Genomic DNA, 17,356 nt, shown 5'->3' with positions numbered 1-17,356 from the left:
GTGGGTTTTCCCCGGCAGTGCAAAATCATGTAATATGGGGATTAGGTAAATTGGACAGTGTGAGAAAATAAACACAATAATGATAACACAAAATAACACAAATGAAGGTTGCTGCGTCACTTAAATCACAGAAAAAAAAAACTTTCTTAAAGAATAAAAGCTGTATTATAGTTGGCTCTAATGTTACATGATGCTGAATGACTATTGGTTACAACGTGCAAAACCACAGTTTCTTCAATATTATTAAAGGTACACATTGTAAACTTTAAACCACTCCTCTATGTTCAGTTAATAAGTGTTATGATTATTATTTAGCGTCACAGGAAAAACTTGACATGATGTTAATATGCGACAAATATCTACAGCGTTGTAAATCATTCTTGATCATTTAACGCTGCCTCTTTTAAACAATATGACGCTGGTACACTGATACATATTGAAGGGACTGGACTGTTACACAAAAGAAAACACTGGACTTCACACCACAACAAGGGTCCAACGTCTTAGGGCTTCATTTTTACAAAAAAAAAAAAGAAAATGTACATAAAAAACACCACAAAAAAAAAAAAGTGTCTGACTCAGTACTTAACCTCTGTAATGTGGCACAGTTAAAAACGAGTGGACTTTCTCGTCTTCTCCAGCTGGATGCCATTATGATTTTTCTTCTCATCATCATCATTAGCATCATCACCTTCCTCCTTCCCTGAATCGTCCAGGTGCATTTTTTGCAGCTGATCGGGGTCGACGTAGGTGTAGAAGTAGGCCATGATGGAGAAGATGATGCAGACGCCCAACAGCAGGCCGGCAAACAGCAGGAACTCTTTCCACTATGACAACAAACACAGTTAGAATGTCAACTGCAACCGGTGGAGAAAGACTCAACAACCCAGCAACGTCGTAGTAATAGAACTTGATCGTCAAATGAAGAACAACGAAATGACAGAGTTCACCCGTGTAATTACAGAATGACGCAACGGCAGTTTCAACAGAATGTCAGATTCTAACGTGATATAACGACACTTAACTGTTACACAAGGTGACTTTTTACCACTTTAAGTAATAAAATAAAAGGTGTTCACCTTCCTTGTATTTTGAAAGTTTTTTTTTTTTACATCTTTCATGACAGACATTAACAGGTGTTAATGATTACAATAACGATGGTGCTGTTCAGTTCTGTCAGGACAACGTGACCCTGTTTTAATGCACATTTTTCAATCCCTGCGTGACACGAGTGGATGCACAGAGGAGTAAAAACAATCTTGTAATATCGCAGACTTGGACTGTCTTGTAATGTTTGAGGGAGGTGGAAAACACGGTGTATCAATTAAAGGTAAAGTTCAATGAAAACAGCCAAATAAAGGAGGACATTTAGAAATCTCATTAGTGGAATGTCAGTCAAGCTACTGCAATTTACAGATGAAAGGAGGAATGTGTGGACTGATGAGGAGAAAACACAACAATCGTCCACTGAGTGCAAGAAGCAAATATCTATGAAAACTTTTAATTGCATAACTTTCCAACGATTTGCTTGACCAGCTTGAAATTTGGCATGTGACGTAATAAGGGCACCAGTGTGTGACAGGTATATATACTTTAAGAGCCACTTCCACCTCCTCCCACTGAATTTTTTAAACCTGTCATTAGTTGTCATTGTTATTATTACGTCATTATTCCAAAATCTGTATTCATTCATTCATTCATTCATTCATCTTCTACCGCCTAATCCTCCACATGAGGGTCGCAAGGGGTGCTAGTGCTAATCCCACAGGGTGAAAGGCGGGGGTACACCCTGGACAGGTCACCAGTCCATCACAGTGCCACAAAGAGACAAACAATTTATGTCTGATGTAAAAACGTATATAAATGAACAGAATGTTGTGTAATAGTAACAGTGGCCGTTCGTACATCAAACACACCGATATTAACATAAAAAAAAACAGTCACAGTAACTATGTTTACGGAGGCAAAATGTCTTCATTCCAAAAAGATTTGTTCCGATTGGAATTTACCGTTCCATCGTTTCTATGGACGCTAAATGAAATGATCGGATTGTGGTGTGAGTTCACATGCATCAAGCTTTCAGTGGGAATGAACTATTTTGACATGCACAGCAAAAAAAGAAGCTTCACTTCCGCTTCTCTTGTAAACAAACGCTGCACGCGTCGGCTCGTCCCGCCACTGTCCACTATCCTTCTAATTTTCCTCCTCTCGCTCGTCTGTGACAAATTTGCACAACACATTTTACTGAGAACTTTACTATCGCATAAGCATGCGACCTGAAAAACTGAGACAATGGAACGGATCCATCATTAATCATTTAATTTGATCTACATTTGATGAGTCCTTACCTGTTCCAGCCCTGCACCCTCGGCCACAATTAGCACTATCACGTTCCCAAAAGCAACAGTGAGCAGCCAGCCAGCCTGCAGGACTGATTTCATGTTGGTTGGAGCCTGCACGGGAGACATTTAATTACTAAATATGGCAGCAAAAAGTCATTACTGTGAAAAAGATGATGGATGTTGGGCAACAAAATTGTTAACGAAACACCAAATGTCTAAAAGTTATCGAGAGAAATGCGATTACATTTACTAAACGGGCCCTTCGTTTTCCATGAAACAACTATTCCTCCAAACATGTGTTCAAAACCTTCAAAAAGGATTTTACTTTCAAACACCCATTACCGTAGGCGTCAGTGGTTTAGAAAAGGGAACAGTTAAGCTTAGTCATATTTTATATTAAGCCATATTTCAAGGAAATGTTAATGCCTGCAACACTCTGATGGTGCAAATACATTTGGAACCATGAAGTAAAGTATTGCAAAAGAACTTGTACAATTTGGCAGTTGATGGGGATTCATTATCAAAAAAACTCCTTGAGAGTGCAGGACAGTCAACATCAAATTGAGGGGTTAGAAAACAAGCATCACAGTGTCATCGTCACCCCATGAGGATGATGACAAACCTGTGAGTAGGAGAACTCCAGGCCTGTGATGGAGAACATGACCTCTCCAGCAGTTATGAGGGTGTACTGAGGGATCTGCCAGGCAATGTGCACGTTGTTGGCATTCACGTCCACCATCTTCTTAGCGTCAAACTTATCCAATACCTGACGAAGCATAAACAGGTGGTGAGCATGCACAACTTCTATGATCTTCGTATAAAATGCTGCTTGTTTGTGCAACAAGAATCCTGACCTCGGTGAGTATGATGGTGTAGGACGCTCCAAAGTCCAGCAGGCCCAGGTCCAGAGTTGAGCACTTCTCTGCTAGGGGGCTGCAGCTGACAGATGAGTAACTACCCAGTGGAAGGAGAGATACAGTATAAATGATGACATGAATTAGAAAGGCACAAAGGTTTCTGAGGCTAATGACAAGCTATTTGACTTTTAAGGTGATGCTAACTTCTAAGTCAGGCTACAAAAATCCTCCCTGCAACACTCATTTATGAGTCAACAGGAGCTGCAATCTATTGACAGGGAAGTTCAAACTTCGTCTTTTACTGGAAATGAAAAATGCTGATCTGACTGGTTTATTGCATTGGAGATCTGGCACTGCAACCTTGTATAAAAATTCCAGTCTTCTCAAGCATGATGATTTAAAAAAAAAAGAAAGAAAACTATAGTGTATCACCCCACTTCCATTTGATACTAAAATAATTATTTTTTTCCCCATACTTTTGGACATTTTCCAGCACACCATCTCACAAGTTGAAAGATAGCTATCTTGTCAGCTTCTAAATGTTCACCTTAACCGGTTAAACTCAAACTTTGATAAATTTTTACTGAGCCTGGGTGAACCCAGTGATGTGATTTCACTCTGCAGACACGTCTGGCATGGACAATGTGTTGGTCAAATTCAGAATCTTCTTCTAAAAAAAATGTATCTAATTATTTTGTATTTAATTACTGTCAAATTAACTTGAAGATAAGGAAATACATCCACACTGTAAAGTTGCACTGATTTACAGAAAACTTGTTAATAAGCAGCTCGAAGGGAGGTGTCTTCAAGATTCCAGCTCTTTATACTGGGCTAAACCATAGCTTCAACCTCCCTCCCAGTTGTACTCACTCTCCCCGCTCCACAGTCTTGTTTTCAGACATACTGTGACCCGAGGGCACAGGGAAAGTCACATCTCCAACAGTTAGGTTAAATGCTTCTGGCTGTGTGTTGAGGAACCTGAAAAATGTTCCGAAGCAAGTGTAAAACATCACCAATCAATCATAGGGAAATATATATTGTATTGAATATGTATGTATCATATGTATTGATTTTGAGGCCAAAGAAGCTCTAAATTCTTTAGAGTGTATGTATAAAAATGACCCTGAAGCTTTAACAATAAACAAAATGTACCTGACACGAGGATTCCCATCTTCATTTTTCTTAATGAAGTCTTCCACCTAGATGATAAACGTGAAATCACCTCAATAATATCAAATTCAAAATACAGTTTTGGCAAATAGTTTGACTTTTCAGTCTTGTAGAAGTTTCCCTGTACAAATCTGCATCAAATTCCATTTGGTTAAATAATAGTATCATTAAGCTGAAGGTGATTGGGGGGGGGGACAATGTGGAAGGATTTGGAAGTACTTCACTCACAAGTTTGCATTGAATTCCAGTAGGCTCGGTGTAGAAGATGAGACTGTAGGCCTTTTGTTGCTTAAAATACTGTTTACAGTCTGAGGCTGTTCCATTGAAAGTCACCTGTATTGTTAAATTCTTGCTGGACGTCCCCAGTGCAAGCGTTTTATATTGAGGAGGATCCTGACACAGAGAGATAAAAAAAAAAAAAAATCATTATATTAAACACAATACATAAATAAGTGCGAGAGGGTGGAGTTTTAGTTCAGCTTTGCACATACATGTCTCAAGGCAACATTCTCTTATGAATCACAGAGGCAAATCAGGAATAGAATTAACTCTATCAACCTCAGAAAATGACCGTTAAATGAAAATGTGAATTTGTATACAGAGAAAATTCCTTGTCCAATTCACATGCAGAGAACTGACCAAGAACTTCCAGGTACAGTAGCACAGTTTGAGTTTATGCCATGGGACAACAGTCTACACATCAGCATAAGCTATGTCTGGAGGGAGTGGCCACTCTCAACGTCCATCTCATTACAAAAGCTGGGTCAGAATGGCATCCTCTAAATGGACACCTAAAATATTCTTTATATGGAACATAACAAAACCTTACTTTTGCATATTATACTTCATAAACAATATTAGAAATATTCAAATGTAATTTTATGAAATTAAATTAAATGACATCTTCCCTGACAATTTTGAAAATGAGAACCATAAACGTCACGTGACATATTCCTTCAAATGAAGACGCCAATTAGCCATAGAATATGGGAAGGAAACGTCGGAACGTTTTTCGCTGCAGCAGTAGCAGTAGTACAAAAAAGAAATTTCAATGTCTTCAGGGCTTTGCCAAAGACAAACACAAAAAAGCACATTTACTCTGAGTCAACAGTTTTATCACTGACCTCAGGCTTTTGTGCACATGTTAACTGCTGTGTGTATTATGCTTTGACAAACTACGTACACATGTCATCCTTTACTTCTTCCTCCTACTCCTCTGGTTTACTGTGACATTATTTACTTCATGTGTTCCATTTCCCTTATGTTCTAGTCATAATATTTGTTCTATGTGCTGCTACTGACTGAGTAATTTCACACTGACACTCTTTCACGGGACAAACACTCTCACACAGTCTCTGGTAAATATGAAGTCTATGATCTTGAGTTTGAAATGAAAAGCAGACAAATCCCACTACATGCTGACAATTAAAGGAACATATGGTCAATAAGACTATTTTAATAAAGTATTTATACTATATATGGTTTATGATAAGGCTATTATTTTATGTTGCAACACTATATAAATCATTCATTTGCTATAACACCAGACAAAAGGGTAAAGTGAGCCCACATGTATTTTAAAAGTGAAGGCTCAGATCTCTAAGTATACTATTTCTTCTCCAGTTACCATTCTACCAGCTTTACCAGATATTTAATGAGTTAATAGCATTTAACAACTATCACAATAACTTTCAACAAACGTGCTAATTCATTATTTGCATTAATGACCTACTTAACCTGTTAACCAAATAACCTCATTATAAACCATTATTTTATTAAAGATATGTCTTATTTTATAGTGGCACCAACATTTGTTTTTCCTTCCTCTCCTTTGATTACCTGAAGATATGGGATTGGCTCTGGATACAGGTCATTGTCAGGAATGATCACGTTGATATCACCTTTTGCCAAGTTAAAGGTCTGCAGGAGACAATGTCCTGCAGGTGCAGGATCCACTACTGTTTTCTAACACATAGAGAAGAATATTAGAGCAATTAGTAAGACAATGCTGCCAGTCGGCCCTTTTTTGACTAATGACAGTAGGAAATAGCAGATGCAAGTTAATCAAATTAATGATGGCTGAGTTCTATTTAGCTTTCTTTTAGGTTTAGTTTCAGGGTGCTTGTTGGTTCCCTGTACTGACTTCTATGAATTGAACAGCCCCAAGTGATGATGTGATCAGTAACACCTGTGCTTTTCCTGCTGAAACATGTTAAAATGGCTGCTGTGCCCATTAATCTGAGAGAGTGAAAACGTGAAATAAAAATGGTATTGTACATGGCAATAAATGTGGGCAAAGCTTAAAAAGACTAATACACTTTGTACTTTGGGCCAAATGCTAACATTTGGATGCTAACAGTAATCATGCTAGCAGGACGCTTGATATCTTGATATCTCAGTTTAGACTGTTAGCATACAAACATTTGCCTTAATGTCTGAAAAGTAAACTGTGGTGAAGGAAATGTTATTAGCATGTCAAGTGTTTTTCATAAGATACTGAGCAAACATTCGGACCAAATAATGTTGTGAAGTACCTGTTCAATATGTAACTCTATCGCAAAAGCTAGCAGCTAAAGAAAAAGTACCCAATCAACACTGACATCCCTCCAATTTGGCTAAAATATGTTGACTACAAGGTTCACACAGTATTTCTAATTTTCATTATAACAACACATGTTCTACTTTCAGCTTTCAGTCTGTGTACATGTATTTCATGAGTTCTGGATAGGAGTGCATGTATGTAATGCCATTTTGTGTGTACATACATAAAGGTTTTAGTAACATGTATCTCTTTATGTATGTATTGCTCATACATACCACAACGTTCACCTCCACAATTGTGGCTGCTATAAAGGCAAAAGCTGCAAAAACCATCCCAGCAGCAATTTTCCTCAAAGGCCTGTTGATAGACAGTCAACAATATTATAAACCTTCAGGCATTTACTGCTGAAATTAGTATGTTTAATATTAGTAAGTCGGTCTTGTCTGCCTGCCTCACTGACTTACTGTCATCTGTTACAAACGTGTACAACCTGCACTAATCTCTTTAATAAATGAATGGATTCAGTAATTATGAACAATCTCTGTTTTATTTGTACATTTAAAAAAACGATTTGCACTTCTGATTTTGGTTTTAGTTTATTTTCCTGAGAAGCCGACGATGAAACATTTATTTTAGACCTTGTGTTTTGCTATAAACTGTGTTGTGCTTTATTTTATTTGTTAACTATTTATCTAGTTTTTCTTCTAATTTTATTTGTTTATTTAGTTAACTATCATCAATACTGAGATGGATCCCTAGGATATAAACGAAAGGTCATGTGGCTCATTTTCCCAGTATAAAAGGCTTTTCTTTAATAGTTAAGACTGCCATAAAGACGAGAATATCCAAAACAACAGGTGTCAACTCACGTGAGGTTGATTCTGCAGAGGCCAATGAGCGGATATATGCCGAGGTCAAAGATGGGCACAAAAATAAGAATCAGCAGAGCGTTCAACATCTAAACACCAGAGAGGGAAACAAATGAGTCTATAAAACCTTACCTAGACTCATAAAAGCCATGAATGTTTGAGTTACATGAAAATAAAGACACTAACAAGGATTCTAATTAACCTGTAAAGTGATGGCCAGATTGCTGTTATAAACAGCTGTATTATTTTCATGACAGGACAATGATGATGGTGACTCAGTATACTAAAGACTAGACTTTTTATTTTTAGTTTAGTTTAGTTTGTCTTTTATTGTCTTTCTGCCTTTTTTTTATACTTATACATATACTGTATATATACGTATATATATTCTCTAGCCTTGATGCTATATGGTGACATCATGAACTGGATTAAAATCTGAGAACAGAAGCAGAAGGTGCTGCACATACCTGCATTTGATCTGGCTTAATAACAAAGGCTTCTCCCTGTAATAAAACAACAGGAATTTGGATTTATAGAACAGCCACTTAAACTTTGACTTCATAAATCTGATGAGAAATGATTAAACTCCATCTGTGCGTGATTTCTCAAAGGCTGTAAACAATGAACATCACTGAAATAAAACAACAAATTGTAACAATACCCTCACCCTCAAGTACAGCAGTAAGGAATGTGGTGATTGAAATTTTGACACCAGTGTTTTATGGACACTTTTTGAACACTTACAAAAGCCATGTTCATTCTGGTGGCTTGAAGGGTCCAGCGGGAGCCCTGCAGCAAAGACAAGCACTGACTGTTAGTGTACTTTCAGGCAATAGCATCAATGGTTAGCTTGCAGACTTGTTTGTTCTCCTGTGGGGGCCAATTTTGAAGAATCCTCACGCACTTACCAGAATCAGTCCTTTTGAAATAAATACTGAATTCAGGAAACAATGAAATCAGGGAAAGTTACATGTGGCTTCAGGATTTAGATGGGCAATTAGATGGTTCTTAACCCATGTTAAATGCTGTTCGAATAATACACAACTCCTTATATGGACATCCTGTGGGGTGTGTTTATAGGTCATTATTCAGGCTTTAAGTTTTTTCATATTCTTATTGAGTCAAAGTTACGATTCATTAATATTGCAACTTTAGTAGTGATATAAAGTAGCAATAATTGTTATGTTTATGTTTCTTCAGATTGCTCTGTGCTGAAAAAAGGATATAAAATACTCTATATTGCACATTCTTATAGCCTGTGTATATACTGTACACTTTAATTAATGATGTTGTTAATGGAAAAAAGCAGCCGAAATGCTTTGTGTTGCTAAGGGTTAACTTACTCCAGCTTTAGAACAAAAAAATATTCTGCTTGGGGTTTATACCATTACAGAATGAAAAAAGTGGGAAATTATGAGAATTTAATTCTGGAATGATAGGAAAATGTGCAGTATACAGAGTGCTTTGCTGGCACCTCCTTTTATAAAGCAGTCATTTGACATTTTGGCAAATACATTTCATCTGTCATTACTCAGCTAGTTACCCTTAAGCAGCCATTCAATACATTCTTTACTAGGGTTGTATACCAGACTTATTATTGAAAAGGGAATTTAAAACAAGGCTCTGTTTAAATGCTTAGTTTAGTTTTCATTTGCTTTGCAGTAATGTGGTTGTAAACAAAAGATGTTATACAGGAAGAACCCTGTATATGTTCTACAGAATGAAAATGTTTTTTTTTTTGTAGGTTTTACTTAAAGATAACAGAGAATTGCTTTCCTTAATAGATCACTGGTTCATATACCTCTACCTGAATGTGGCCACAAGTGTGGACCAACAGACCACCAAGAGCTTATTTTGTACTTAAGTATGTTGTATGAAATATATTTGTGTAAAACATAGTGTGTTGCCTTTTTGCCCTTTGTCTGCACATACCTGCTGATCAAACAGAGCCCAGAACATCGGCAGTGGGATGTAGAGCACCAAAACCCGCAGCAACATCTTAATCTCCTGGATGAGACGTTTCTGGTAACAGAAACCAGCACCAGCGTCACAATGGATTAATGATACACTAAAAACTCAAGTCAGTTATCAATTTTTGCATGAAAGAGTATGCAAAAATAATAGTACTCCTTTAGTTACCGGGTACTTCTCCTCAGCCCAATCCAGCCAGTGCTTCCTCTTAGGGTCATTCTTTGAGCTCTTCCAGCGTTTTTTGATGGCAAACTGCAGAATTGAAACAAAAGCAAAATTAATATTTCAGACAGAAACAGTAAGTACTTTAATAAATCATCTGATGTGACCAGGGATAACTGGGCGATAACTCACTCCAATGCACTTGCAGACTTGCAACATGATGTTTCCCTGGGGAGGATTCCTCTTGTACAACCCACTGCCACCAATGAAGACAACTGTCCAGGATGAATGAGGGGTTAGAGTGGAACCAGAGTGGTGACAAATACAGTTTATGTTGGAAATTGTTTAGATGTTTTGAAAACAATTGCTCTTTTAGCCTCATATCATATCTGCCTGAATTTGATGGACAAAAGAGCAGCAACTAACACTCGGTACGTTTACATGCACAGTTTAATCAAGCTAAGGTCATAGTCTGACTCAGACAGGCAATCGGACAACTTGTCGTGTCTGAGTATACATGCAGAGGAGATATTTGACTTATTGACTGTATCTCTCTCTCTATAAGCCAGTCTGTATTGAATCAGTTGGCTGTTGACCTTTTCTTCACAGAACAACAAATGAGTGTGCAGCAAGATGGATGGTGAGATGGATCATGCCATGGTTCTGTATGTTTTGTACCTGCTGTACGTGTCGTGATACAAACTCGATCAAGCATTGCTCTTGTGGTTGCTGTGTTGTCTGAAGAAAGATGCTGCCACAGAACGCCAAGTCTGACTCCAGTCCGACTGAGAGTACACATGCTGGAGTAATCGGACTATGAATCGAATTATCCAGGTATGTTAGTCCGACTAAGACTAGCTCAATTTTAGTTTGACTAACATGCTTACATGACAAGAGAACTGAATTATTGTCTTAGTCCCACTACAATCTGACTTTTAACTTGCATGTAAACATATTATAAACCACTGTTTTACCTTTTAATGACATTTTTAGTTTCAGCTTATGAAATAGTAATAACATGTTGTAAACACACTTCAGGCCACTAACACTGAAACCCCTACATTGCCTGGCCCTACTGTCATCTGTCAGTGGCCTCTCTGGTAACAGCACTGTTTGTGTTCACAGTGAGTGGTCAGCCAAGCATGACTCACAGAAAAAGATCAGCAGTGACAGGGATACAGAGGCAGGGAAAATTGACTGTCAGGGATAATGTAGAGTGCCCTTGATCAACAGGAAGCCCAGTCTGTCAAAAGCTGAACGTCTGAAATGTGACAGATAAAAGATTTCAAATGCTACCTTGCATTGAAGGTGAAAAAAAACACTCACCAAGAGCCACAACCATCAGAGCTGCAGGAACCCCAAAGGCCAGGGCATAGCAGTCACCACCGAAACACTGCACATCACCTACAGGAGTAAACAACCATTCATGGTTTCAATGCCGTGACTGTATATAGACCCACAGAGAATCTTGTGTTGAATATATGTAAATGCTCACCTCTCAATAAGGGTGTGATTAATGTAGACAGGACGCTTCCTGCATTGATTGACATGTAGAAAATAGAGAAGAATTTCTGCCTCTCAGTTGTCTGGAGATAACAAACAATCAGTGTCAGTAGAATTTTGTGTCATCCATGTTTTTCCTCAGTTTTTATAATCATTTAAAGCTGCAACGGTCCGTCTTAAGCCACAAGAGGGCTGGAAATCAGGATGACACAGTGACACAATGACAATTTATGTACTTTATATTACTGTCATATCTCTGCTTTTAACTCTGATATGGTCTACTCTAGACAACACCAACCACAGAGGTGGCACTACTTTCATATCCTAAAATAAAGAAGAAGGGCAGTGTCTTACATGTTCCTCATCAAACTGGTCTCCTCCAAACGCTGCAACGCATGGTTTGATTCCTCCGGTGCCGAAGGCTATGAGTATCAAACCCACCATGGACAAAGCACTGCAACACCAAACACACAGTAAATCTAACATAATACAATAAATACAGTATATATTGATGCATTGGCCTGTTGACACTTCCGGTTTCACTTCCACAGAAGTAAACTGGATTTATTTAGGTTTTAAAGTATTCGCCGTGGGCCCTGAGAACTTGTCATAATAAAAAAAAAACTGATTCATTCATGATTTATTAGAAGTACTGATAAATTATTCACTGCTCACATCACTTTTGTCTTCTAAAATCACTGTACCAGGACTGAGCCTAGTCACAGTGACTGGATTGTAACTTACATGTGCACAGTGCTGTCTCCCACACTGGGAATGGCTCCAACTGACTTGACGATATGGCCGATCACATAGACGATGGAGAGGTAGATGATGGTCCTGCGGGGAACAGACTGATGATGTGCATTCAGAGCAACACACTTATGTTTATAAAAGATATATGTGTCTGTATATATACTAATATTTGAATTGTGGTTAGGTGAAGTTTAGAGTTCAAGTTAAAGCACTAATCATCAGTAGCTAGCATGAAGATATTTCATCTCTTATCCAAGAGGCTTCTTCAGGTCTGACTAAATAGTGGTAAAATCCAGGTATGCAGCCTCTGTAGGCTAGATATCTGTCTGAAGAGTCATTAAGTTTAACAATGCAGGTCATTCACCCCCGACCCAGTTTCAGGTTGTCTAATTTCGCCTGAGTTGAGGTGAGAATGAGGGTTGTAAAGGGTCACCTGAGAGATACAGTCTTAGGCCACCTCCTCTGATTAGTGATGTTCTCTCCAGGTTAATGCAAATGAGTTACTTACTCTTCTTTCAAGCCATCTTTGTTCACTGGCCAAAACATTCTCATCAGCAGTACTCACAATAGCAGACTGAGTCCCTCAGGAGACCCTAACAACCCTCATTCAGAGACACCTCCAACTGGGTCACTGGTTGAATGACCTGCATAGTTTAATGTAATGACTCGCTAGACCAGTATCCACCGGTTATTCAGAACTGAAGAGGCCTCTTGGATGTGAAGTGAAATGTCTTCAAATGATCTCAAGTGTGTCCAGTTGACAACAACTAACTACTGAAGATGACAATGACCTGGATGACTGAGAACCTCCAGAGACATGTTAGGGACAATGTTTTGGCCTCGGCTGTCCAAATGTATGGACGTCAATGTGTGTCCTAAGAAGAGTAGCTGTGTTTGTGTGTTCGTGTGGTCAGAGGGATTCATCTCCACTGTTACCTGCACCCGTGCACCTTCATGTTTTGGCACAAACTGCACACTTGCATTCTAATATTGAATCTATCATAACTGAACTCATCTCCTCTATTTTGTTGTGATGATTTTGGGCCCGATGCTAATGTTTTTAGTAAATTTGGCTAAAGTAACGCCATAGTGCATATACGCGTCCAAAAGGACTCTGGGTCTCACTTGTATTTTCCAAGCCAGGAGTCAGCGATGAGAGCTCCCAGGATGGGTGTGAAGTAGCAGAGGCTGCTGAAGGCATGGTAGATGGCAGTGGAGAGGTCCTTGTCCCATTTGAGGTAGGAGAGGAAATAGAGTGTCAGCACCGCTGTGAACAGACACACACAAATATAAATGAGCTGTGATCCAGTGCACCAGCACTTAACGTGTCAATACATCAACCAAAACAACAACAGCCTCAATTTTCTTAAATGATAAAACTGTTTTGTTTCAACCCTCAGAACACCACAGGATGGGTGTGTGCCAGTCAGAATCATTATTTAAACCTTGTAAATTGAAATGTGAATTCACAGGTAACATGATGCACATGGTTTGTGTTTACATGTGATGGAAATATCTGCCATGAAATGTAGTCCAACGTTTGAATAAACATCTAATTGCAAAATATGTTAAAAGAGAGCTGTTAAGGTCATTAACATCACTGTTTAATGTTGGTACCAGCACACATTACATATCACTACACATAAATAAGAGCCATGCTGAATTATTTACCATTGACCGTGTACTTTATGTCATTCAACAAGAAACAAAAGGGGATAAAACCTCTTCTAGTTCCAGATCATGAGACATGAGGAAGCTTTGTTTTATTTGATGTATTCATGTCTGTGTGGATACATGGTTTGAAGCAACTTGACAAACATGTAATCCTGTGATGTGATGTGATGTCATGTGAGGTGAAGACAAAGACTTTAGCCTTAAGCTCCCTATTTTCCTCTCACTGACTCACACTCTGTAAACCGATTTAACAAGCTGACTATCGGCTGCCATTTGACTTTATGACATGGTTAACTTGCAGTTAAATTCAAAGACCCTGAAATCTGCTCTGTGAACACATGGACTCCTGTTCTTTAGATTGATCTACATTATCTACAAACACACACACACACACACACACACATGCTGCCCAGTTTCTTTCCCATGTACCTTTCATGCCATAGTAGGAAAAGCGTTCGCAGAACTCATTCACCACTATGAAGCAGATGCTGGTCGGGTAATTGGTCCCACATAGTTTCTGAAAAAGGCAAAGTTTGTTCACTGGATGAGAATCAACACTTTTTGAATGACAACACAGAGTATGTGACATTAATAAACCAAACGCTGTGACCACACTGATGAGTTTACCATCAAATTTGACATAGATGCACACCTCCTCTGTTAGTCCATTACTCATAAGTTAGGTTAGAAATAAATAATATGTACTATTTCCCAGGAAATCACCTACTGTAATGTAATAATTTACATTTAATGTCATACTGGCAATGCTGTTGATTAATGATGACTAAACACAGTTTCATACAATTTCTGATGTAATGGTAATGCATTTTTTTCATCTCTACAGCACCTTTCAAAACACAGCTGTAAAGTGTTTTACAGAACCGAAATGATAAATGGGAGGCAAACAAAACGCGGCAATAAAAAGCAATAAGCACATGAAATTGCACAGCAATAAAACAAAATAAAAACAATAAAATGAAATGTAACGTAATCCGTAAAATCAAAATCCAGAAAAAAATGTTTCATGATGGATAGCTCGTAGGGCTGAACAATTTTGAATAAATAACTAATTGCGATTATTTTGACAGGAAATGCAATTGTGATATGATTCGCAATATCAGAGGGAATGGTAATTTTTACATCATGATTGTCTGTCATGATGAGTCTGTAGAATAAGATGTGTAATAATAATTCATCAAGAAAAACAAAACAGCATGAATTCTGAGAAAAAATTTTGACTTTAATCTCAGAATTTTGACTTTTTTCTTAGAATTCTGACTTTCTTTAAGCACAGAATTCTGTCTTCATTTAATCTCAGAATTCTGTTTTTCTTTAATCTCAGAATTCTGACTATTTTCTTAGAATTCTGACTTTCTTTAATCACAGAATTTTGTTTTTCTTTAATCTCAGAATTCTGACTTTTTTCTTTACATTCTGACTTTCTTTAATCACAGAATTTTGTTTTTCTTTAATATCAGAATTCCGACTTTTTCATTCATCTCAGTATTCAGACTTTAATCTCAGAATTCTGACTTTAATCTCAGAATTCATGCTGTTTTATCTTTTTTACTTTATTTCAACTTTTCACGTGGCCCTAATACTCCGTGCATACTGGAGGATGGAAGCCATCAAACAAAGTAAAATAAACCGGATAATTTGCTTTCTTATTGAAAAAATATTCAACCCGATTAATGGATTATTACATTGATTTATAATCAGATTTCTTCAAAACCCATCGAACAAAAACAAAAGTGCAAAGAGTTTGCTGCACATTTACCTACAGGAATGAATTTAATCACGAGTGACTCGCAGTCGCTATAAAGGTCATAATTACATTACAGTACATGTGGCACTAGATTTATGCAAACTGTATTTCCTGTCGAAGATGCTGCTGCTGCTGCTGCGCCTGTTGCATCATCTCACTCTCTGCTGTTAGAGGTGAAGTGAAGAAAAGCTGAATGAGTCGAACGACAAACTCTCTCAACTTAGAGAAACGTGTTCAATTCTCTTTTGACGAACTTTTGAAGCGTCCACGCGAATCCAGTCCCACATAATTCCACCAACAGTGGATTTGAATATCATTTCAACGTGTTAACAGCCAAAATACACAATGGGGGAAAAAAAACAACATGTGCCACGAAGAAGAAGCGTTGAGGGTGTTTACCTTGGTCATGTTTGCTTGTTTGTTGATGCGATTTCAGATGTCTACAGTTGCACCAAGAACCGCTGAATAACATCCAAGTCCGTCCCACTCCTCTCTCTCTCTCTCTCTGTGGTCACGGCTGGAACAGCGCGGTCATTTATGCTGCTAAAGCTCAACTTTAAGTTAATCTTCCACCATCAAACCTCGCACGAGCACGAGCTGCCTCCACTGAATCCCGCGGATCAAGTCGTTGAAGACTCAAGCAAGAGGTAGAAAACACACGAGTTTGGAACCCCCACCAAAAAGTAAAGTGTTTTTGACTCACTGCCGAACATAGAGTCCGTTAGATGAAGTGGCGCAGCAGCTTCGAGTCGTACGAAAGTGTCGTTGTTTACTCCAAACCTCCAGACTGAGGGGTGATAAGAGTCACACTGGCCAAAACTACTGTGTGTGTGCGTGCGTGCGTGCGTGTGTGTGTGGTTCTACAATCTTTGTCATGATGGCTTAAGTCAGTCATTTCCAAAGACTGGCTCGTGACTCACACATGGGTCGAGGGAGATTTAAGGGTGCAAAAAAAAAAAAGAACTAAAAATTCCTAAACGCTAAGTAAGATGTATGTGTATATTCCGATCTGATATATATATATATATATATATATATATATATATATATATATACATATATATATATATACATACATATATATATATGTATATATATATATACATATATATATATATTAGTAGCACAGAGTAGCACAGAGCTTTGACTACTCTGTTTGTGAGGTCAATTTATTAAGCTATTTATCACCAACACCTGATCACGTTCCTGTTGTGTGAGAAATGTAAAAGTACCAAAGACTCACCAGTATCAAATAAAAAGAAAACAAGGCAATACCTTGGTTTTGATTGAATGGAAGCACTGGGCAGTTTTTATCTACAGTATATACACGGTGAGAATAGGAACCAAAACCTACAACTGCTGTTTATTTTTGCATATGAACTTTTCTGCCCCGACTTCCGTCTCCCAGGTCACTTTGTCCAGCTCTTCCTGTGGAATCCCGAGGCGTTCCCAGGCCAGCTGAGAGACACAGTCTCTCCAGCGAGTCCAGGGACCATGATGCAAAGGTTCAGTTTAGTACAGTACAGTACAGTACGGTTTGGAACAGTAAAGCCCTCAGTCAGGCTTGCGTTTCAACTGAGAAATATACTTTCAGTCTCACATCAGTGAGATACATAGCGTCGCGATGCACCAGTGCGACGACAATGAGCAACGACATGGAACATGACACAACAGACAACAACAGAGCAGCTCATCTTTTTTCTGCTTGGTTTGTGGCTGTTTGTCTCAACAAGACATATTTGATGTCC

At 38.3% G+C, this 17,356-nt stretch overlaps 1 protein-coding gene across 1 annotated transcript; it reads right to left on the bottom strand.

Moving 5' to 3' along the window:
• Positions 1–99: 99 nt before the first annotated feature.
• On the bottom strand, positions 100–16,443 carry slc15a2 (solute carrier family 15 member 2). The gene is made up of 22 exons (XM_044017842.1): positions 16,008–16,443; positions 14,273–14,360; positions 13,295–13,436; positions 12,161–12,253; positions 11,771–11,870; positions 11,409–11,499; positions 11,240–11,317; positions 10,106–10,188; positions 9,920–10,003; positions 9,713–9,802; positions 8,525–8,569; positions 8,248–8,283; positions 7,781–7,869; positions 7,187–7,268; positions 6,209–6,334; positions 4,598–4,762; positions 4,352–4,398; positions 4,070–4,177; positions 3,197–3,296; positions 2,965–3,108; positions 2,349–2,453; positions 100–827 (listed from the first exon to the last, which is right to left on the bottom strand). The coding sequence occupies exons 1-22, from the start codon at positions 16,014–16,016 to the stop codon at positions 609–611; spliced, it is 2,124 nt and encodes a 707-aa protein (XP_043873777.1). The 5' UTR covers positions 16,017–16,443; the 3' UTR covers positions 100–608.
• Between the last annotated feature and the right edge of the window lie 913 nt (positions 16,444–17,356).

The sequence above is a fragment of the Solea senegalensis genome, linkage group LG2, assembly GCF_019176455.1.
Source record: "Solea senegalensis isolate Sse05_10M linkage group LG2, IFAPA_SoseM_1, whole genome shotgun sequence".
Classification (NCBI taxonomy): Eukaryota; Metazoa; Chordata; class Actinopteri; order Pleuronectiformes; family Soleidae; genus Solea; species Solea senegalensis.
The sequence above is the reverse complement of the archived record's forward strand: the minus strand, read 5'-3'. Positions and strand labels throughout refer to the sequence as shown.

Coding starts and splice junctions, on each gene's coding strand:
- slc15a2 (XM_044017842.1), bottom strand. Junction 11,318..11,408: donor AATCACACCCTTATTGAGAG/GTGAGCATTTAC, acceptor TTACTCCTGTAG/GTGATGTGCAGTGTTTCGGT. Junction 3,109..3,196: donor ACACCATCATACTCACCGAG/GTCAGGATTCTT, acceptor ATGCTTCGTCAG/GTATTGGATAAGTTTGACGC.